At 36.8% G+C, this 24295-nt stretch overlaps 1 protein-coding gene across 2 annotated transcripts; it reads left to right on the top strand.

The window, feature by feature from the left end:
- The first annotated feature begins 8615 nt into the window (after nucleotides 1–8615).
- On the top strand, nucleotides 8616–22762 carry LOC142619351 (pathogenesis-related homeodomain protein). 2 transcript variants are annotated; one of them, XM_075792429.1, is made up of 11 exons: nucleotides 8616–8853; nucleotides 10272–10838; nucleotides 17492–17657; nucleotides 18277–18400; nucleotides 18499–18611; nucleotides 18691–19038; nucleotides 20072–20305; nucleotides 20434–20523; nucleotides 21183–21233; nucleotides 21654–21878; nucleotides 22229–22762. In XM_075792429.1, exons 1-11 carry the CDS (start codon nucleotides 8789–8791, stop codon nucleotides 22502–22504), a joined length of 2259 nt encoding a protein of 752 aa, XP_075648544.1. In that variant the 5' UTR covers nucleotides 8616–8788; the 3' UTR covers nucleotides 22505–22762. The 2 variants fall into 2 exon arrangements, with proteins under 2 accessions (XP_075648544.1, XP_075648553.1); XM_075792438.1 differs by having other exon boundaries at nucleotides 18508–18611.
- The last annotated feature ends 1533 nt before the right edge of the window (nucleotides 22763–24295 follow it).

The raw sequence follows: 24295 nt of genomic DNA on the forward strand, positions 1-24295 counted from the left end.
TTGCTGCATCATATGCATCATTTCTGCCATTTGCTCCTTCAGAAGAGCAATTTCCTGAGCATTTTTCTCATAGGGAGAAGTACCACTAGTAGACATCTCTCTTATGCCAGACCTAGTGACGATGGGATAACGACGTGGTGGTAGTTTAGACTGTTTCTTTTTAGCAATCTTTTGATCCTAAGAAAGAATAAAAGGTAAAAAAAAATAGGGTGCATTTGACAATGTGGAAACACAACACCAAAATCAAGTTAGTTTATGCCCTTGTTATTTAACATGAACCTACCATTTTCAGAAAAATTTGGCTTTGCACCCTTGATTGGGTATCTATCATGGTGAGTTTCTACTATGATGCAAGATTAATGCTCAAGATTGGCAAGTAACCCAAAACTTTCATGATATGCTTGGCCATGCGAGATGGGCCCTGTTTTTTATTACATCGAAAAGAAATACTTATACAAGACTTATCTTTAAAATATTGAGTTTATCGACTCCAATAGTGGGCCTTTTACAATACAAGGAAATGTAATTACAAGGGAAAACTTAGTTCTTGACAATGTGAACTTCTCGGGGAAGCTCTTGGACATTTGGATCTCTTGGTAACTTGGACAGCATGGATCTCTTGGACCTTTGGATCTCTTGGGGGAGCCCTTGGATTCTTGACATCTAGGACCTTTTGGTAACTTGGACCTCTTGGCAATCTTTTTGGATTTTTCCTAAGAAAGCTCTTGAACTCTTGATGCTTTGGAATTCTTGATAGCTTTTTGGCAGCGTTTCCTCCTAAATGGAGTTTCGGCTACTTGCCATAAATTTTATCTTTGCACAATTAGGTGACAGGACCATTTGGTGTATGTATGAGTGCCCTTGTAGGGTTGTAAACCCTTAGGGATGGGGTATGATCTAGCATGTACAAGCAACGGGGTTGCTTTCCATTGAGGTTTAGTCATGGATGATGTGCAAGTAGGATAGAAAGAACCTAGAGTTGAGCACAATTTCTTTGGCGCAAGAAAAAAGGGCACACTTGTTACAAAACACTTTCCTCTGACCTCTAGTCCTATAAGGGTATCCTTTCCTAGGCTTAGATGTTCACTCTTTGGGCTTTGCCTAGTCCTCATGGGCTCTGAGCTTAATCTAGTCCTCACGGGTTTGACATAACTAGGCCAACTGTATGCAAAGACTTAATTGGTAGGTTGTTCCTATCTTAGGGGAACTCAATCGCCATACCCCTCCCTTCATGGAAGTTGTGGGGCAAGAAGGATTGAGGGGGCCTTTTTAGCTACTCCTATCCACCCATGGACCTAGAAGTGCCTACAAAGTCTGCCCCAGATCTAACTATGGGTAACACTTTGATGTTTGTGTTTGGGCATCTGCAAATGGGGTGATGAAATCCCCAAAGAGATGTGACTACGCTAGCAGTGTGGAGCCCAAGTTCAGCTCAAAAAGGATGTATATGTCATGCAATCCTTAATGAAGGGGAAATACTTTTTCCTAACACATCATATATATATATATATATATATATGAATGTAGATAAAGGTGCAGTGGAAATTAAATTTTGCTACTCTATGTTTGCATGTGAAGGAAAGCTGTAAAGCATGTGAGGAAAGCAATAAAGCATGTGAGAAAAGCAGTAAAGCCCTATGAAAATACCTCATAGCCTCCCTTTCGGAAAAGGATTTTTTGGAAAAAGATTTTTTTGCTCTTTTGAAAATAGTATACTAGGATATAGTAAAAGCCTAATTCAAAAGGAAAGCCTCGGAAGCCAATGCCAATATCTGTGTTTTTGAAAGCCAATGTCCAAAGATTATGGTTTTGTCAAAGGCTCTAAAGGCTAAACTCTCATCGATCCCTAGTGGAGTCGCTAGTCTGTCGATGCCTGGCCTCGATCGAAAAAAAACGTCGGGCCTTCATTCGACCACCCGCGCGTGGTGACATCCCACATGCGCGAGGCCCGTTGGAGGCCCCTCTCGATAATGGTTTGGTTTGTGCAGAGCTTCGGGTGCTCTCTCTCTCATGGGAGGAAGGTAGGTCTACCTTTGGAGGTGTGGCAAGAATCTTGGCCAAATTTGAGGTGATTACCAAAGGTTAATGAAGTTGCCACCAATCATTGGGTTTTTCTTGGGTGTGATTGGTCACCTGTTTCTAGTTGATTTTATTACCAATCTTAAGCTATGAAAAAGGGAATTTTTCCTAATCCAATGTGGATCGCAAAAAATCTTAATTCTTGAGCCCGGAAGTTTGGTTACATATGGGAAAGGTGTTAGGCACCCCACAACGCCTGTCCAAGGACAGTCTTTTGTTTTGATAAAACCTTAATTTTCGGAGATTGGTAGTAAAAAACATGATTTTGGCATTGGCTTTTAGGGCTTTGCATGCATAGGGGGCTTTGAGGTTTGGCTTTTGAATGGGTGTGGTCCCAATCTATGCTTTTCTAAGGCATTCGGGTAAAGTACCAGATTTCCACATCGAAAATCCGGTGACATGTCACCTTACTTTTGCAGCGAAAATTAGGCATCGCTTTGCCTTAGGTAACATGGATCGTGACAATCACACTAGAAGGGGTGAGTATGTATATATATACATACATCATGCACAATGCAAGCACACAAAGCAGGAAAGTAAATGCCTACATCCCTAGAGCATGGCCTAAAATATAGGTGTAGGAAAGTAAATAGGGGTCGCCATACTCTAGAGATGAGGACAAATACTACATGGCATGATATATCGAATACAACCCATCTAAGAGAGAAAAGAAGGAGGAAGGAAGGGGGTTTAAAAGAGTGCATAACCAGATAGGAGAGGCTAGTCCCCTAAATCTACTAAACATAGCTGCTTGGCTTATATCCACATGCTCACATCCTCGCCCTTTTTGCTTGCGTTTGGGAGACCGTGCCCTCGATGATGCAAAGAGCATATGAAAGAGGCATAAAGTAGATAAGCATGATCGATATGGCAAGAAAAGAAACAAGAAAGCAAGCAAACAAGTGAGAAGGCAAACAAGCAAGAAAGCAAACAAAAGGTGGTGTCTACGAGGGACAAATGTAGGTTTGGATCGAATGTCTATAATTTCATTGTGTTGAAGCATGACAACGCATTAGCAAACAAGACTCATGCATAGACATGTGAGCAAGTGTGTAAAGATGCATAGAAAGCCAATGGGTGACTCGAATAGACATGGTAAGCATAGCATTGCACAAAGTGAAAGGGGAAGGGTATGTACGAAACAACCTGGTATCCGGAGATGCTTCCCAAATGGTCGCATCCAAACAAGACCTCATGGGCATCAGATGTAACCAAACAAGATCAAGCCCATAGAGGGTGTCAAGCATGGAAAAGCTTAGAACAAGAGAGGTTAGCACAAGCATAAAGCATAGAAGCAAGGAAGCATAGACATGCAAATAGAATGATCCAAACCCTTTGATGTGGGCCTTGGTGTATGGACAATGACAAAGACCATAGGGTCTAGATTGGGTCCTAATCATTGGGCCAAAACACAAGAAAATGCTATAAAATGAGCTAAAGGGCTACAATACCACATGGCATGACAAACAAGGTCTAGGCCTAAGCACATAAACATGGCATGAAACACGCTAGCACATAGATGATGGCATAAAGCATGTAGAGAACATCGATCTAAGCATGTAAACACACCGATCTACACATATAAGCATGGAAATGCACATGTAAGCATGTGGATATACATCTAAGCATGTAGATATAAACATAAAGGCATGGGAGAACGCAAACCCAAGTAGGGGTGTGTCAATTCGGTTTCGGTTGGTTTTTTGAGTGTTGGCCAACCGAAACCGAAATTTTCGGTTTGTGAAATTCTCAACCGAAACCGACCGAAATAATTTGAAATCAATCGGTTTCAGTTGGATTTCGGTTTTGGTTGGTTTCGGTCGGTTTTTTCGGTTTCCTTATCATTTATTTTCTAAGAAAGCAAACAAAGAAAAAAATTAACAAACCCATAAAATATTAACAAACCCAGAAAATCCCTTTGCTTTCCCACATTTTCTCACCACCCAAACACCAACAAACACCAAGCACCAAGCAAAGTAGCAAACACAAAACCCACAAAAAAAAAAAAAAAGAGAACGGCGAAGAAGCGTACCGGCAAAGCCAAACTCACAACCTTCTACCTTGAAACCCAGAAATCATGAAGAACAAAACCCAAACCACGAAGAACAAAGCCCAAACACCCAGAAACCTTGAAACCCAAACACGAAGAACAAAACCCAAACCACGAACCCAGAAACCTTGAAACCCAAACACGAAAAACAAAACCCAAACCACGAACCCAAAAACCTTGAAACCCAAACAGAAACCCACAAAGAACAAAACCCAAACCACGAAGATAGAGAAATCAAACCAGAGAGGCGGCGACAACGGGGTTTGTTGATGTTTTCTCTCTGGATCTTTAGGTGGGTTTCTTGATTCTTGTTCTTGATTCTCTCTGAATCTTGTTCTTGGTGTGGGTTTTTCATTTCTTGCTTCTTGATGTTCTCTCTTGATGTTGCCAACGGAGGTGAGAGAGAACAAAACCCAAACATGAGAAACAAATGCTGAAAATAGGATTAATAGGGTTATAAAAGCAAACCCTAAAACAACGTAGTTTTGGTGATAAGGAGAGGAAAAATGAAAAGGCTATTACTAAGGGTTGAACCTAGGCTGACTGGAGACAAGCGCGTGTCCTTGCCGCTAGGATACCAGGTACTTTGTTAAAATATTTTGTACAAATTATTATTTAATATATTTTGGTTCGGTTCTGTCGGTTTGGTGTATTAGAATTTGCCACCGAAAACTGAACTGAAATTTTTGATTTTTTATATATTAAAACTGAAATTGAATCGAACTGAAATTTTTGCATCAGTTCGGTCGGTTTAAAGCGGTTTTTTCAGTTCGTCGGTTTTTTGTACACCCCTAAACCCAAGCATATTGGCATGTGACCGACATGGACTAAGGCATAGAAGCCTAGAACATGCATACAAACATGTAAATCTAAGCAAGGCATAGCTAGAGACATAATATCAAGCATGTGAGCATGTAGACCCAAACATCAGTACATGGGAAAGAAAAGATCTAAGCATCTAAAGCATGGCATAAATCATAAAACATGTAGAAGAGGCAACTAACACATGAACAACATGGAAGCATATGGAAATAAGCTAAAAAGCATGCTAAAAGCAAGATAAAGCAATAATCATGCTAGATAAAGCAATAAATCATGTTATTAAGGCAAAAAGAGCAAGATAAATACTAGAAAAAGATTTAGAAAGTTAGGGGTGTGGATAGTAGCTAAAAAGCTACATCCACACCCCTAAACCCCAAATCCAAGGTGTAGAACCAAGGAAAAGAAGATTGGGTATAAGGACAATACCTTGTATTTTTGATGAAAAGAATAATCAAGAGGCATTGATTTGTTTTGTGAGTGTTTTTGTGTGTAAAAATTTGTTTGGAAGAGAGGGGAAATGTGTAGAAAATGTCCAGGTAGAGAGCAGGACCCAGGAAAGTCTTTTTTTTGGTCTAGAGGTGCCTAGGGCTTTTTATAGCCCTGACACGCTTTACGAGGTGGCGCACCTTATAGGGCCGCCACCTGTGAATCTCCTCAAATGGGGTTGATCTTGACACCCCTGGAAATATCTTGACTTCCAGTTTCTAGAAAGGTATGGAACTCAAAAATTCAACGATGGATCAAAAGTTATGGCTCCGGGAAGTTAGCGGTGCATCGATTGGTGTGTTAACTGATTTTCGTGATATCTCGACCGTTTTAATTTCGATTTTGACTCATGAGTAGTTGTTGGACTGAGAATTTGATCATCTTCACAATGATGTTGGGTTCAACCCATTCTGACGGCCGGATCAAAATTAGGGTTTTTGGGGCCCCATTAGGAGTCAACTCTAGGTCAAACTTGCCAAAAATCTCTAAGAAACTCGGGTTTGATGTAAAACTATGAAAAGTGATATTTTGCGGGGATTTTGACCTTGCTTGACTTTTGGCCAACCTAGGGTTGATCAGGGGCATTTTGGCTGAAAGAGGTACTTTGAGTGCTCCGGTGTCCAAATGGGTTGTGTCATGTCATTCTAGATGTTCTCGCGGCCCCATGGAGAGAAGACGATATTTTTTTATTTTTCAGGGTTTGGCACGCAAATCGAGAGCAGACAAAATATAGTATCAATAGGTAGGCTGATAATATTAGAAGATTCTATTGTTAAGTGAAGTTGCAATAATACCTTTGATACATTAGACTAATGCTATGCTTTAAAAAGTAATTTATTCTTGTTAAACAATAACTTTATATTGAGATAGTGTTTCTTTTATCTACAAATATTTTATAGTTATTAATATCTACTAGAAAATATCAATATGAAGAAGAAAGAAAAAGAAGAATACAAAAATAATTTGAATCTCAATTAGGAATCCATGATAAATTTGTTACTATCAATATAAAAATATAACAAAATGAAAATATAAAAAATGAATAACAGACAAAAAATGAGTTAGAAGATATAATACAACAAAAAGATAATAATGAAAAATAATTATAATGATGTTCAAATGTACTATAACAATTATTCATTATATAAAAGGACTAGATGCTTATCTAATTGCATATATAGCTTAAAATTTTTTATAGATAATAATTGTTAAAATTGCTTTGTAGAAAGAATTTTTCAAAATTCAAAATAGATAGAATTTTACATAAGTTCAAATCTTTAAGAAGTTCTTTATTATTCATCACATTCTTCTAGGCAATAATAAATAACAGAAAAAGAAAAATTATTGATAAAACATTGTCATAGAGCATAGAAAAAGAATAATTGTTTATAAAGCTTTGTATTTCATTTAGGTAATAAATTTTGAGTTTTTGGCAATCATTTTCTCACTCAAAGCAAAGCTTTCTCTCTCTCTAAAATAAGATTTATCTCTTTGTCCTCCCTATTTAATGGCTACCAAAATTGCTTTATGAACAAGCTTTAGGAGAAGCAAGTAGGTTTATCAACAATTTACCCCCCTTTTTTTTTCTTTACTCCATTACTGCATAAATAACCATATATGAATAACGTAGATGAAGAAGTGCTTCAAATTGAAATTGTTTCATAAGTTTGAGACTTTATTATTTTGAGGACATAAGTTTGAGACTTTAGTTACTAAAATTAAAGACCCATAACTTAATTCGAAGTATGGTATAAACTTTGAACCTTTGATTTAATTGCCTCATAATTATTAATATAAAAGTTAATAAAGTTGTTACCTTAAGGCTCGTAGTCTCAAATTGTATTAAGTTGACTCTATACAAGAGATAGATTGGGTTAAGTTGGTTTTAAAGCTACTATAAGTTGGTTCAAGTTGGGTTAATAAATTCTCTTTGTTTTTGTTAGGTTTATAAAACTTGGGGTTTAAAACAACAAAATTGAAAAATTAGGATATAGAGAATACCTCTCTCTTAAAAATGATAACTAGACTATGAACTCAATAGGGCAATAAAGCTTCAATTCATGACTCATGAATCGTAGTAGCTTAAATGTTAGTAGTATAAAATTTGAACAAGTCACTGTAGTTTTTTCAAGGCTTGGCAAACTTTGGACCACTAGCTTGACCCGAAGGAGTATACTCGACCAAACTTGGGATTTTTGGACTTAAAGCAAAAACAAGTCAACCTAACTTGACTTGGAAGTTACCTGACCCATATTTTTAAAGAAACTTCAAAAAAAAAAAAGTTGATCATACGTATATGAAGGTAATTTAATTCATTTATAGAATAGTCATAGTTATAAAAATTTAATTATTTAATGACTTGCTTTTATTATATACTTAAAGATATATTAAAATTTTGTATTATAGATGAAAATACTGATGGAATCACTTGCCAGCTTGAGGTACAATTCTCAAGTATGAATATTTTCAGTGCTAGATCTACTATCAAAGTTGAGTAGATTGAGGTAGAATTCATATTAAATATTTTTGTATTCTTCTTTACCTAATTTTAGTTATATTTTTTATGTAATTTAACTTCATTCTTATTTTACATGTGATGGGAATGAATGCATCTAAGGAGATTGATAACTTAACATGTTCCATAACATTTATTTATTTATTTTTGGTGATGATGGTACTAGTGAACTTTGAATGATGTAAATTTAAGAATTTATGTATTATTTAAATTTTATTTTTGAGTATTTTGTTATTTGTTTTGAAAGGGAAAAAAGACAATGTGAATATTTTTAGCATTATTATTATATCTATTTTACCCATTTACTCAACTTGCTTGCAACTCGTTTATGAGATGACATGAATGGAAGCCAGTCCGATCCAACCCAACTTGTTTGTTAGGTCTAGTGGTTTATTTGTTCTGTTTTTAAAGATAATTTGATAACTGGAAGAGGGGATTTGAACATAGAGTGTTGATAAGCAATTGGCAGCTATAAAGGAATTTTTAAATACAGTAGTGATGAGCAGAGTTAGAAATAGTAATTAAAGGTAACTAGTTCACAACAACAACAACAACAACAACAACACAGGGAAAAAAAAAAAAAAAATTTACTGTGAGTGAATCCCAAAGAGAGAGAGAGACAAAAAAGAGGGACAAAAAGAGAGAGACCTTTACCTGACCGTTGGTGCGACGACGCTTTGGGAAGACCTACAAAACCAGCGTCGCCTTTAGACAACCACCTTCTTCATTCACACCCCCAAAATCAAAATTACCCATTCAATATTTTTAATTATAAATATATTCTTATTCAATTTCATAACCTTTCTCTCTATCAATATATGTATGTATATATTTGAATGAATGTTAGCTTTATAGCTCTTCAAGTTGTAGATCTCTTTCAACAACCCTATTCTTCTTTCAGGTTAGTTTTTATTTTTATTTTTTATATTTTATAAAATAGACCTTTTTCTTTGTTCCTATGTTTTCATTGTTCCATTATTGATCTTGATTGTTGTTCATGTGAGGTGGGTTTGGTTTTATTAGATTAGATTAGATTCAAGGATCTTCTTGGTTTGGTCCTCTTGGGACATTGTCTATATAGACAGACAGACTACACTTATATTCTTGAATTGTCCCTTCCTTTGTTGATCATGCATTCCTCTTTCTCTTTCTCTTTCAATGGATTTTGGCAATGGCGGCAGCTTATCATCAATTTCTTTACCCTTCCCTCAATTGAATGCCGTTTTTTAAATCACCATGTGTTTTTTTTTTTTCCTTATCTTTCTAAAAAAAATTACTAGTTTGAAATCCGGGTAGTTGTTGAATTTAAATTTTAGTTTGGATAATCAGTATTCTGTTGATGTACATAATCTGTATCTTTCCACAATTACGATTTTGATTTTTTTCCAATTATTAGTTGGGATCGTGGAGTCCTCCCCTCCTTTTTTGCTTCTATTATTATTATTATTATTATTGACATAATTGCTCTTTTTGTAATGACGAGGAAAACATTTTCTTCTCTAAATACTGTTTGATCAGGTCTTTGCAAGTTAGTTTTCATATATAATAATGTTAACCAAAAGAATTATCTTAATATTGTACTGTACCTTTTTACGTGTTATATACAGATGGCAGTTCAATTGATGATTCATGCAAGACTTTGGACTGGCATTTGAGGTCCTCTCAAAAATAGGGCCTTTCACAATCTGTAGAATCAATTAGCAAATTTTTATTTATTTATTTTTTTTAATTTATAAAATTTGTTTAAGGCTTATACGACCCTTAGATTCTGTTCTACCTTGGTTAAGAACAATATCTCATGATGTGATGTGCTTTATCTGGTTCTGTGCAATTTTTATGCATTTAAGATTAGTACATCTATCGCGGGCATCAACATCCCATTGTGGATTTCCATAGTAGATGCGTAAGTGATTTTGAGCATATCTTTGGACTTCAATGGGACTGCTAGATGGAATCTCAAATCTTGATATAAGTTTTCATTTTTTAATTTTTTGAAAATGGCATGAGGAGTACTTTTAGAAATGTGACCATGCACTTGAATTTATGTTCTGTATGAAGATGCATTTTATTCAATTGAATTTCTTAATGCTTCAAATATTTTTAACTTACAACCGATTACTTTTGAAAGATTTAGGTCATGTTCATAATACTTGCAATTCGTTGAGAGGCATAAACTGTGAAATAGTAATCTGTCGTTCTTGAGTTTCTTCTCTATACACTAACTATGTCCTTGTTTTTGTGGTAAATTCCTATCTAAACTATATCATATGATGGGTATTTTTGAAATCATTACTTATCTGTGTTTGCCAAAATTTTCAGTGCTCATACATCAAAGCTCGATATGCATGGTACTGCAAAGAAATTAACCTTCCAAGAATCTAGCAGATCTTGTTATTCCAAGACAGAATCTGGGTCTAAGCTGATTGCATCATTCAAGTTAAAAAAGGGTTGCAAAATATCCCATGGCAAGAAACACAAACCAAAATCAAAATCTCATGTAAACACAGTTGGTTCAAATCTTTCAAAGAGGACAGTTACTGAGTCTGTAAGCAGGGGGCCCAAGAATGATTCCATAAGTAGAAAATTTGTGAGTAAAAAAATTCTGCATAAAGCCCTTGATACAAAGTCTTCCAAGAAGCAGTCTTCATTGAAGCTTCAAGGTGGAAAACCCTCACTTAATAGCTCTGAGGGAAATGGAAAAAATGCTGATGGGGAGGTCAAAATTACTAATCTTAAGAAGAGGAAGAAGAGGAGAAGGCAAAAGGATACTGCAGAGCTGGATGAAGCTTCTCGTTTGAAGAGGAGAACAAGGTACCTGTTGATTAAAATGAAGCTGGAGCAGAACCTTATTGATGCTTACTCTGGGGAAGGTTGGAAAGGTCAGAGGTATGAAAACCTTATCTCACATATCTTTCCATTAAGAAGAAAATTTCATCTTTCTCATTCATCCTTAATGTCCCATGAAAATCAAGGATAAATTTGGCAACAAACATGGTTATAGCCAGGCTACAATATATATATATATATATATATATATATATATATATATATATATATAATTTTTTGATAGGTAATAAAAGTTTTATTGATAAGAAAAGTACAATGTGTTTACGATAGTAAACTCACTACACTTGAGACAAATACAAACAAATCAAAGGGAAGAGCTAACAGAAATAAAGAAATCAGACGTGATAATACAATGCGTAAAACCCCAAATACAAGATCACTCAAATAAAGTCCTAGCTAGCAAAGACTTCAATAGATCAATAGGTCTCTCAATGTCCTCAAATGTTTGGGAATTACGTTCTTTCCAGATTAACAACATAAGACACACTGGTACCATATTCCAAACCTTTGAAAAATAAGTCCCCTACCAATTCCTCCATGCAAAAAGGAGAGACAACTGTATTCGGCATCACCCATTGAACCCTAAACATAAGAAAGACTTCACTCGACAATGCGTAAGCAAACTTACAATGGAGCAAAAGATGATCAACAGTTTCCTCATCACACCAACATAAGCAGCACCAATTAACAAGAGGCAAGTTCTTCTTGACTAGGTTATTGATTGTAGGAATCCCATACCTACCAGCTGTCCATAAAAGGAAAGACACCCTTTTAGGTACCTTATCACACCAAATGCTTTGCCAAGGAAAAGAAACAGAAGGAGCTTCCAATAATGAGTTATAAAAAGAGCGCACATAAAAAATGTCACTACAAGTCAATTGCCAATCCAAGATTTCATCACCCTCCTCCCTTGGTAATTTGGAGGAGATATACTCAAAGAAAAAGTAAAATCTCTCCAACTCCTAGTCTTGAAAGTCACGACGTAAGTTCCAGCTCCCACCTTCCCCATCTGGTGCAGTAAAAACCAGGTCAGAAATCCAAGCTTCTTGAGCCACAACACATGCAAATAACCCCAGATACAAATCTTTCAAAGAAATAGGACCGCTCCAAGGGTCGTACTTGAACTGAATGTGAATACCCTCTCTTGCCGTATACACCACATGACCAAAGAAACTCTCTGCATCTTTCCTAATGTTCTCCCACATCCCACAACCATGAGTCCCTCTAACAACTCTAGTGCACCAAAAGGTTATTTGGTGGCTATAGCCTGACGCCATAAATGGGGTGACTTCATTCTCAAAACGCCATAGCCACTTCCTAATCAAAGCTTGGTTAAATAGCACAATCCTCCAAATTCCTAAACCGCCAGTCTTCATTGGCCAAACAACCTTTTCCCAAAGTAACAAACGGATATTTAAAAACTTTAGCAAATCTCCCACAAAGGAAATTACTTTGAATTCTCTCTAATCTGTTCACCTCATGTTGTGGAATAGTAAATAAAGAAAGATAATAAGTGGGAAGGCTCGACAGAGTCCTCTTCAATAAAGTAAGCCTACCCCCTTTTGACAAATATAACCACTTCCAACTTGAGAGCTTTCTCCATTCTTTCTATAATAGGGTTCCAAATCGAAGAATCCTTGAGCCTCAAGAGGCATACCCAAATAAGTCATGGGCAAACAACCAACCTTACAACATAAAGTATGAGCCAGAGCATCCAAATTCCCAACCTCACCAACTGGCACAATCTCACTTTTACCAAAATTTACTTTCAAGCCTGTGATAGCTTCAAAGAAAATCAACGCCATCCGAATATATAATAATTGTTTCCTTGATGCATCACAGAAAAGAATAATATCATCAACATATAGTAGATGAGAAATATGCAAACCTCCTCGCGCATTGAGCCTTGCTTGGAAACCACCAAGAAAACCTCCCTATACTGTCCTCTTCAATATCCTATCAACAACTCCACCACCAACAGGAAAAGGAGTGGAGATAAAGGGTCCCCTTGACGAAGACCAAGAGGACTATCAAAAAAAACTAGCTGGAGTCCTATTAATAAGCACTGAAAAATGTACTGTAGAAATACAAGCCTTCATCCATCACCTCCACTTCTCTCCAAAACCCATCTTCTTCATAAGGTAAAACAAAGCACCACAATTCACATTATCATAAGTCTTCTCAATATCCAACTTGACAACCACACCCCGGAATACCACTCTTCAATCTACTATCCAAGCATTTGTTTGCAATGATCTCCTCATTTTCAAACTCAGATTATTTTCTAACTCCCTTTCTAGTGAAAGTCGATTTATCATCTAGACTAGCAAACTCTAACCCATCAACAATAAGCCTCCAAGATTTAGACTCTTTGATATAAATTCTATAAAAACCCACCACTTGATCTTGAATATCTGACTTAGCCTCATACATAATGCCCTCAACCTCCACACCCTTCACAGTATTAGCTCGTCTATAGGAATTAGCAAGCCTATGAAAAAACCCAGTATTATTATTCCCCCTCTTTTAGAAACAGAGCCTTTGATTTTTGCCTCCAAGAAATCTCCTCCAAGGAGGCTAAATATGTGATAGCAGCCTTGACCTCCATTTTTCTTGTTCTATCTGTTGGAGACAAAACTTGCATCCCTTCTCTCGAATCTAGAACCAGAAGCTCAAACAACAAACATTTTTTCCTAAAAGACACGTCCCCAAAACCAAGTTTATTCCAATGCTTCAAGTCTCCTTTAAGAGCCTTATATTTACAGGTTAAAACATAACTAGGAGGCCCCCACAAAATGATATTTGTTCCACTAACCCTGAACTCGATCCACAAAACCCTTAACTAAAGGCCACATATTTTCAAATTTAAAGAAACTCTTCCCCCTCGACATACCACCTGCCTCCACAAGAAGAGGACAATGATTCGATACCACACGAGAGAGAGGCCTTTGGGTCACATCCAAGAAGTGATCATCCTAGTTAGTTGACACCAAAACTCTATCAATTCTAGACATAAGAAGGATTCTCAGAGTCTCGAAACCACGTATGCTTACCCCCCCCACCAAAGTTAGATTGACCAAAAAATTCCTCGCAATTAAGTCCAAGAAGTTGAACATGGTTGGACTAAAAGAAATACAACCAAGTCACTCTACTGGATATGTGATGATGTTGAAATCACCAAAGACACCAAGACGAACTCCACCTCTCTCTCACACTATCAAGTTCTGCCCACAAAGCATCCCTAAGACCAACAACAGTCAGACCGTACCCATACAAATCCAAACAAACCCATCTGCCACACCCTTCAACAAGATAGAAACAGAAAAACTACCAACCACGCAGTCAATTTTCTTATACAACCTATTATCCCAAGTCGAGAACTCTCCCTACTGTGTGAATATCCAAAGCTACCCAATCTACAAAAGGGCTACCCCAAAGACTTTTCGCAACAGAATAATTGGTACAGTCCAATTTGGTTTCTTGAAAACACGACATTACACTTCCACTCCCTGAGTAAATTCTTCTTAGTATCCCTTTTATGAGGATTTTTTAATTCTCTCACATTCCAAGATAAGAGTTTCAAGTTCATGGACAACGATTTGAGCCCATCCCAATGGAATTTACATTCCCTCTGGTTTGTGTAACATTGCCCAGCATAATTATCAGTAGTAACTAAGTTCCTTAATTCCCTCTTACCTTTTTTAGTTGAAGAAACGGTATGACAAAGACTACTTGCAGCAGCTTGTCTTTCCCACACTTTCTCAAGTTGTTGAAAGAAAGCAATACACTACCTCTCACAAAAATCAATAGAAAAACCCACGAATTTACTAATGCCCTTAATCATCCTTCTCACCCAACCTGAAGATTCCAAGTCATCCCCCACAAAAGTGTCATCTTCATTTGAATCAGAAACCAGCTCATAATAAGGAGAGAATTAGTTTGGTCCCAACAATTGTTGATGGCAAAGCATATCGAAGAACTCAAAAACCGATTTGTCATCAGAGAACCCACTTTTGAAGAAGCATCAAGGTCAGTGAAGTTGGAATGCTCATCGGAGCTTGAAACCAGCAAACTCACCTCAGCCCCAGTGATTGGACAGCCCTCAATTGGACTATCAATGGCTGTAGCAGCAAGAACTACCCGCCCCATCTTGGCGCCGCTGCTTGGAGGGTCCCCAGAAGAAGAGCTGCAAGCCACAGCCACATCGAGGCCCTTGTCGGACCTTGGAAATATCCCACCCACCTCGTTGTAACTTGGAGACACCATCGGTGGCTTCTCGGCTGAGTCATGGGAGCCCAATAATTCACCCATCTCCCACGAGCTTAGAAGGCTGTGTTTCTCCAAGTGGTTAAAAACAACGGGTTGGGGCTGTTGGGTTTCGGCCCGTTTGGTCATGTTGGTCTTGATTAACAGTAGGCCCGAGCCTAGATGGTTTAAAGACTTGGGCAGCCTTTGCATATTTGGGCTGGCCAAAATTGGCCCAACTAACCATACGTTGGCCTACTCCTTCTAAAGGTGCAGAAATTTTTAAAGAAAAATGGGCCTGGTCCATTTAACAGATGTTACATGCATGGGGTGGCCAAATTTGAAGTGAGTTGGAATATTTGATTTTTGAAAAAAATCAAATCCTCCAAATCTCTCCTACTGATTTAAATTGCCAGAAAGATTTGGAAATTGCTTCTCCAAACATAAATCACTTCCTGATTTCACATTCCCATTAAATTCTTTCCAAACTTTATTCCTTGGATTGACAATGGATTTTTCAAACCCACCAGCACCGGCAACCACCTCCTTCCCCGGCCTAGAAGCTGATTTTCCCAAGAAAAAATCATGTAAATTCACTTCAAGAAAAGCCCAGCCACCCTTATTAAATCCTTCTGGGACACACAAACAACCACGTCTTGCCCCATTATGGTACTCTAATATTTCCACAAAAATACCACCCTTGTTCGACCTACTAGAAAACTCCCAAGATTTTTTAATTCTCATGAAACCGTTTGAAAAAATGTTACTTTCTAAATCCCAATGGCATAACTCTACCAAGCATGCAATGATCCAATCCAAACCCTATCTACCAACCCAAATAGAACCATGATGCTTGCCTCATTTTTCAGTGATGGAATATGAATCCATACGACCACCATCAAAAGCCAAGAGGAATGCCTTTGAGTCAATAAGAAAAGATGCAGAGTTCCCCACTGTCCAATCCATCTCCAACAGTGAGTGCCGTGGAGAGGAATAGGTACTGTTGGATCATAAGCTTTCATTCTTCTTAACAAGCATGCTAAATATTGAAGCTGTAGATTAAGTATGTTACAGTAGATATAAAAAACTGATTATTGGTGAGTAAAAGTGTAAAACTAACCCAGTTAAAAATGTTGAAGATATCTCAGAAATTTATTTTCCAGAGATAGTGTATTTTTTTGGAGGATTGGGAGGATTATCATGTCAAAAACGTTGTTCTTAGTTATTTAGTCCAAAGGGTCGGAGTTGTTAGTTATGGCTTTTAGTATTCCAACCATGAGTCTATTAGACTGAGTCTACAGTCAAGTTTAAAATGGCAAGGTTCTGGTTTTTTACTAAATGTCCCAAAGAGATTTGAGCCTCTATGAAATGTGCTTGCTTGTATACATTTGATGTTGTGAATGAAATAATCATAATTTCCTTTTGGAACATTGTTATTATCTGGTTTAATTCTTGAAAATTGAAGGTTAAACTTAAACCTTTCAACAATCTCATCAGACTTTCAGTGTCATGATCTATCAAAGAACCATCTCTCTATATCCTCCCACATTTTATATTATGCCTGTTAAGTCTAAAGCCATTGATGCCATCTGTAAAGAATCTGCCTTCCTATAATGAAACTGCTCCTAGTTGATTTTTTAAGGGCTGAATATAGAACACTTGTTGAAACAAAATGATTATTGCACAAAAATTTATGAAGGGTAAATTTTAACTTTGCAAATGAAATGAAAAAGAATCATAAGAACTCATAACTGGTCATTGCCTGCCTATCACACAGTATGGGGTCACAGAAGGGAATGGAGCTGACAGTTGACTAAAATTGCACAGAAACTCATTGTCAATTATTGATTGAAGTTTAAAATTGCTTGATATCCATAAATTTTTGTACTATTAGCAGGCGCATAGCCAGAACTGGGTTTTTATTGACTATTAGAATTTTTACCATAAAATAGTATGAGATAGAAGTGAAAGAATGGTAAGGACTAGAAATTTCAAAATTCTGCTGTGCATGTGGGATGCACGAGGGTGTTATATGTACAAGATGGGCATATGATATACTATTGATAGTTTATGTTTGTGCTTATATGCTTCAACTCCTAATTGTGAATAGGGGTTTGAACCAACACCCCCTAAGAATATTAGGTAAAATAAATCTCTAATAATTAATCACTTAGTTTTGATCTCAATGTTTTAGACGCACTTAAATGTGATGATATTAGACTGTGCAAACTATTTTTTTTCATTTGATTTATATTCCTGCTCTAAATTTTGAAATGCTTTTATAAGTGTCAATCCTCCCCCTCCCCCAAACCAAAAGAAAAAAAAAAGATCACAAGTAAAGTATGATATTTGTACAGGTTCCTTCTTATATAATTTTTAGCTATTTTGTGATATACAGAACAGTGGTTTATTTTTTGTTTTGTTTTGTTTTTTAATATTTATTCTAGTCGAGAAAAGATTAAGCCAGAAAAGGAACTGCAACGAGCCAAGAAGCAGATATTGAAGTGTAAACTTGGAATACGTGATGCAATTCGCCAGCTGGATTCACTTAGTTCAGAAGGATGCATTGAAGATTCTGTCATTGCTCCAGATGGATCTGTATACCATGAACATGTAAACACACATCACCAGAGTCTGCTAATATTAGCAATACAAATCTTTCTCTCTTTTAAATAAGAAGCCCTTTAAAATTATTTTCATTTAGTGATGGGTACTAGAAGTCTTATGAAAAAATAAAAGTGATGGGTACTGGAAGGGCTGTTTGGGATTTCTTAATTCATCTCAAGCCGCTTTTGAATGAGCATGCTTGCTTAAACTGAGAAGCAAAGACTGTGTCAGAAATTTAGTGTCTGTGCACTTGGGTACAGTGTTAACTCTACATCACTTCAAATGTAAAGGTGACTCTCATTTTGGTGGATTTGGACAACAGTTTGGAAGTAATTGATCCGGTAGTTTTCTTAAATCTTTATTAGATTTTGCATTTTGAAACAGGGTAAAGTCCCAACTAATAGTATCTTTGTTCTATTGGTTTAGATGCTAGTGTGGTTAGCATGACACGTGTTTTGAACCTCAGCCTCTGGTCTGGTACCTAACCTATGAGGCTTTACCTCCAAGGCTTTTTGTTTAGAATATTTGCATGATTGTACACATGAAGACTCTGGCTACTACTACCTTTCAGATTTCATCTAGTTTTGACTTGTATTTTAATGTTTCTATTATCTGTTACATCTAGATATTCTGTGCAAAGTGCAAGTTACGCGAAGCTTTCCCAGATAATGATATTATACTTTGTGATGGGACATGTAACTGTGCTTTCCACCAAAAATGCCTTGATCCTCCATTGGATACTGACAATAGTATGTTCTACTCTTTTCTGCTTTGTGAATGTTCAGTAATCTATGGATCAGAAGGCTTCTTTAAGAAACTGATTTCTAGTGTAATTGATAACTTACAGTTCCTCCAGGTGATCAAGGTTGGTTTTGCAAATTTTGTGAGTGTAAGATGGAAATTCTAGAAGCAATGAATGCCCATCTTGGGACCCACTTCTCCATGAACAGTATTTGGCAGGTTAATTGCTGGAATATCTTGTGGAATCTTTCTTTTTGCTGCTTCAGTAAATTAATGAAGTTTTTCTTACATGGAATAGGATATATTCAAGGAAGAGGCTGCTTTCCCTGATGGTGGGAATGCATTACTAGATCCAGCAGAAGAATGGCCCTCAGATGATTCTGATGATGATGATTATAATCCGGAGAGGAGGGAAAACAGTTGCACGATCAGTGGGGCAGAAGCTGATGAAAATGCATCAGATGACACCAGCAGTTCTACTAGCCTGAGCTGGTCTTTAGATGGTGAAGTTTTTTCTGGAAAGGAGAGCATGGGCTGTGAAAACCATTTTGCTAATACCAGTTTAGATTCTGATGAATCCACAGAGGGTGAAATCATATGTGGCCCTAGGCAGCGAAGAACTGTTGACTATAAGAAGTTATATGATGTGAGTATCTCAAAATTCTTAATTTCTTTTATTATTGAAATAGCTCGCTTATAATTGAAGATATTTATAAAAGAGAAAGAACCTGAAGTTGAAGCTGTAGTGGTCCCCTATCCTCCATAGTGATACTTTACCCACAAAAAAGGTGGAAAAAGAAGAGGGGGCAGGATCATGGTGGCACATGTTTTGTTTCTGAAGCCAGTTGTAAAATTAATCCTTGTTCATACATGGGCTTTTTTGGTACGAAATGAGCCACTTCAAATAGGTTCATTGCTCCGGCCCATAATACGATTAATCCAGCATGGGCTACATGAGCTCCCAGTAATTTACCTAATAAATTGATAAGTCAGTCACTCCCGGCCCACCAAGCGAAACTTGTGGTTTCTTGGTCATTACTGATTAAGGCTAAAGTTCTATTAAAGAGCGTTTCCATGGGGCAGAACCTCCCCAGGGAATATAAGGTTTTCATAAGGCTGATCTTGAGCTGCCATCTAAGCCATTAGCCTTGATTCTAAGTTACCTGGAATGGATTGCTGTGGAATGCGAAAGTAGCATGCTGGTTATCCAGGAATATTGTATTAGGGGGTAGGTTTGCTTGTGTTATGTGGCCTTCTGTTGTCCAAAAAGTACATGTAATTCAATTCATTACCATCAGAAAGGGTAGATAAATAAGCAATATGGGGAAACTTTTCACTTTTGGGGCACCAAATTTGTTGGGATGGATATAGGGAATGCAAATGCATTTTGATGGTGTAGTAATGAGTTGTGGATACATTTCTGTGATTGAAGGCTTAAATTCAAAGGCAACTTTCATTGGCTTAAGAAAGATACCTGTTAGATTTATTCCTAACTTGTAAATTGTCCTTAACAAATTATTATTTTTAGTGATAAATCATTAATTTCTAGATATTGTAGATAAAACTGTCTTGTGGAAAATTTGCATAAAACTTCACTATATTGATGAAGCAGAAATTTTTGAGGGTGTTGAGATTATCATTGTGTAATTAGATGTAATTAAAAAAAATTTCCCTATTAGGAAATGTTTGGAAAGGATGCTCCTCCCTATGAACAAGTGAGTGAAGATGAAGACTGGGGTCCTGCTAAAAGAAAGCGGAGAGAAAAGGAATCTGATGCAGCCAGTACTCTTATGACACTGTATGAAAGTGAGAAAAAGTGTTCAAATTCTGACACCCGAGAGGTGAAAAAGAAATGTCCTCTAGAAACATCAACTAGAAGGGCATTTTTTAGAATACCTCGCAATGCAGTAGAGGTAGTAGAAGTTATCCCTTATCTTTCTCATACAAAGCTTCTAAACAGAGCTTGTTTTAAAATCTTCAGTACTGTAATCTGATATTACTATGCTAACTGTGTCCTTTTGCTTCTTCTGTACTGCATCAGAAGCTTCGTCAAGTCTTCGCTGAGAATGAGCTTCCACCTAGAGCTGTCAAGGAGGATCTTTCAAAGGAGTTGGGCCTTGATCCTGAGAAGGTAATTATTTAAGCTATCAGATTGTATTTGTAGAAAGAAAAAAGTGGAAAGTAATAATGGAAAACTACCACTATATTCGGTGCACAAGCAAATACGTGCTTTACTGAAAGCAAGGGTTATGGCTCTTCAAAGTATAAAATGTACCATTTGACCTGCAAACCTCTTATCAACTCTTCGTACTTTCGAAAAAAAATATATGAAGAGTTTTTCAAAAGTATGAAGAGTTGAAAAGAGGTTTGCAGGTCAATGGTACAATTTATGCACAATATTAGAATCATTAGATCACAATCCCTATTCCGTGTGCAATGTAAGTGGTTCTTTACCAGCATTTTTGTAAGAAAAGGTTTATAGTGCCTCTTGATTTAGTATCATGCATTATCAGCATACCATCAATGGCTACAGCAACACATTTATCACCCAATTGCATGAGATCAAATTTTTTTTTTCTTTGATAGATTTGACTTTATAATATTGTGAATGTACATTTGATGGAGAAGTAGCCAAATTATCAGACATCTATGGATCTTTGTAGTATCTGATCTGTTAGTCTAGTAACAATTGGGGAATACCAGGCATTCTTGGTAGAAATGCTGTTAATAGATTATAGCTATTTATTTCTTCCAGCTTGAAGTTATAACATTTAATCAACTTTTTTCCAGGTTAGCAAATGGTTCAAAAATGCCCGGTACTTAGCACTTAAATCCAGAAAGGTAAGGTGGTACTCCATTTATTTTTGAAATGCGTATGTTCAATACTCTTATTCTTTTACTGTTTTTGTTCTTGTTCCTTTCTTGTGTTGTCAGCTGTCACCTGCTTAGCACCCTGCACCTTGTACTGTCACCAATTTTTATCTACTCATACAAATCTCCCCACCTGTTCACCATTTGATGCTATAATAGCTTCTTTCTTGTACAAGTACTTCTGTAGATCTTTGGAACTGATGAAGCAGTGGATTCCCATCATTTTTTAATTATGCGTTCTTATCTTTGTAGTGTTGCGTATGTTGTATAGAGTCAAGAAATCATTTTTTGTTTCATATGAATCCTTGAGAGTTGAAACTTTAATCTGAACTCTTAATTATATTTAGTTTTCATTAAGACCCAGCATTGGTTGATTCTTCTGTGCAACAGGGAGAGATAGGAACACAACTTCATAGTTTTAAGGAATCCAGATTAGAAAATGTGGAGAAAAGCGCTACCAATGTTGAGGCATCGGAGGGTACCTCTGCAGAGATTATGGTTCATACGCCAAAGAACGTTAAAAACCAGAGAAAACGCTTGAAGTCATTAACCGGAACTTCAAAGAAAAAACAGCATATAAGATCTTCACTTGGGTCACCTTCAAATGGCATCGAGGTAACTGTGGCTCTAAATCCTTTATTTCTTTCTTTGAATTTTGTTTTTCAGATTGATTTAAATTTATTATTGTATAAGAAGATTAGAAGCAGCTCTCTTGACAATGGATGTTAGATTTACCGACTTTGCCATTGCTTCTGTGGCAAATTGCATAGTGGAAACTACTAAGACTTTAAAATGACAAAGCTAGGAATTCAGATAAATCCCATTTGTTTCAACAGACTGATTTATGTTCCTGTAGCAGAACTAATAATTCATATATATGTCTTGAGATCAGGTACAGATGGAACTAGGTTGGTTTTAACCAAGGTCTGGCTGACCTCACTGTTGTTATCTCGTGTTGCATTCAGGATATAGTGGAGTTCAGCGATGATGTGAGCTTGAAGAAGCTTTTAAAAGCAAGAACTAAGGAGAGGAAGAGGATCAATGTGATGGCTGGAGGTGGTGGATGTCAAGTGGCAGAGATGCAAATGGAAAGACTTTGCGAAGTCAAGGATAGACTGGAGACCATAAAGCAGAAACTACTAAGACTTCAAAATGACAAAGCTAAGAATTCAGATAGATGTCATTTGTTTCAACTGAATGTGATTTATGTTCCCGTAGCAGAACTAAGGGAAAAAGTTTGATCGTTCCCATAGCAGAACTAAGGGAAAAAGTTTGTTCCTGTGCAATGTATTGAATTTTTTTTTTTTTTTTTTGGCAGTGCCTTTAGTTTTAGTTGTAGCAAGTTGAAGTATACATCCAGAAGTCAAGTGTATACATATCTTCTTCTGGTTCACAAGTAAATATTTACTTTACATGAGAAATTCGTAGTCCAAATTTCTATTAGAATTGGCTCTCCTGAGAGTTTCTAGCTCAAAATATGAGAATTTTGCAGAACCAAACCATGATGTTTTGTTTCTCTCCCCTTCTCTTCAATTTAATCTTTACACCTCAATAAAGCGTTTATGTGCTCGAGTTGATCTCCCTCCCAAGAGAGGACATTTTTCTATGCTCGAGTGGATCTCCCTCCCAAGAGAGGTCATTTTTCTGACTTCGGATTGTGCAGCCCAATCAGTTTGGCATAGCCTTAAAATTGGGAGAAATGAAAATAACTGAACCCCTTCAAAGTTAAAATCCTTTCCTTGTATAATAAAGTTTCGGTTAATTGGTGCCTCTAGGGCATTTGTTAAGAGTATCAGTATCAGATGTTCTAAAAAATGTCATTTTAACACGTCAAAAAGACTAATTATTACTTTGACATACCATTTTACAACTCACCATACATCACATCTTCTATTATTCAATTCTTTACATTAAAATAATATATACAAATATTAAAATAAAGTGAGAGAGAGAGAAAGAGAGGTGGAGAGTGGCCAATTTGGTGGAGAAAGGCCAGACTGGCAGTAGCGGCTCCAGGAGAGATTAGTGGTAGCAGCTTGTGATCAATGGTAATGGCTTGAGGATGTAATGATCTTAGTGTTCTACAAGTTTAAGCTTAACTATGTGTTTATAAGTTCTTGGGCGCCCTCCCCTTGCAAGTCTGTTTTAAGGATGAGCTCTACCCATGAGTTTGTAACATTTGGTATTAGAGCTAACCACCACCTTGAGTAATCGGGTATAGCTCATTGAGTATGGGATCAAATGAGTTTCGATTTTGTTATCGGATCTCGGAGGGGGTGGCCTAGAGGCTAAATTAAAATCACTGATAGGTAAGTGGAGCCACCAAAAGAAAAAGGGCTACCATTGGGTCACAGAGTGTGGTGGTATGTTATGAACCTTTTGTTCCATATAGATTAAGTATAAGTTTAACCATGTGTTTATAAGTTCTTGGACACCTTCTCCTTGCAAGTTAGTTTTTAAGAGTGAGTTCTACCATTGAGTTTGTAACAGAGGATGAGAGAGGAAGAGTGTGAGAGATGCCAAAGAACGGGAGAGAGGGAGGCAGACGTGTGAGATGAAAAACAATTTAGAATGGTACTGTAGCTTGTTGCAAATTTTTTTGAGATTTGAAACACCTCATGAAGAAATGATTTTGGTGTAAGTGCCATAAATTTGGCATTTGATACACCTGACGTCAATGCTCTAATAAACCATTTTAAAAAAGTTTTGATACTATTTTTATAAAAAATATAAAAAGCTGTAAAAAAAATTAGCTGTTTTTTTCTTTTTCATAAAAAATTTCTAAAAGTATTTCCTGAATGAATGTGCTTGGGCATCCATTAACAAAATCTTAAAAATTATACACCCAAACAAAGGGGATTTAAACCTCTACCCCTTTCTCCACTCCTCTCTCCTCCCATCCAAACATATGCTTAGGTGCTATAATTATTTGAGTAAGATGCTTCAATTTTATTTGTTTTCCTTAAAACCCATAGCAAACAACTATGGGCCCCTCCAAAGATAAATAGTCGGCCGCCCCATTTGTTCCAAAG

This window comes from Castanea sativa, chromosome 1, assembly GCF_040712315.1.
Source record: "Castanea sativa cultivar Marrone di Chiusa Pesio chromosome 1, ASM4071231v1".
Lineage (NCBI taxonomy): Eukaryota > Viridiplantae > Streptophyta > Magnoliopsida > Fagales > Fagaceae > Castanea > Castanea sativa.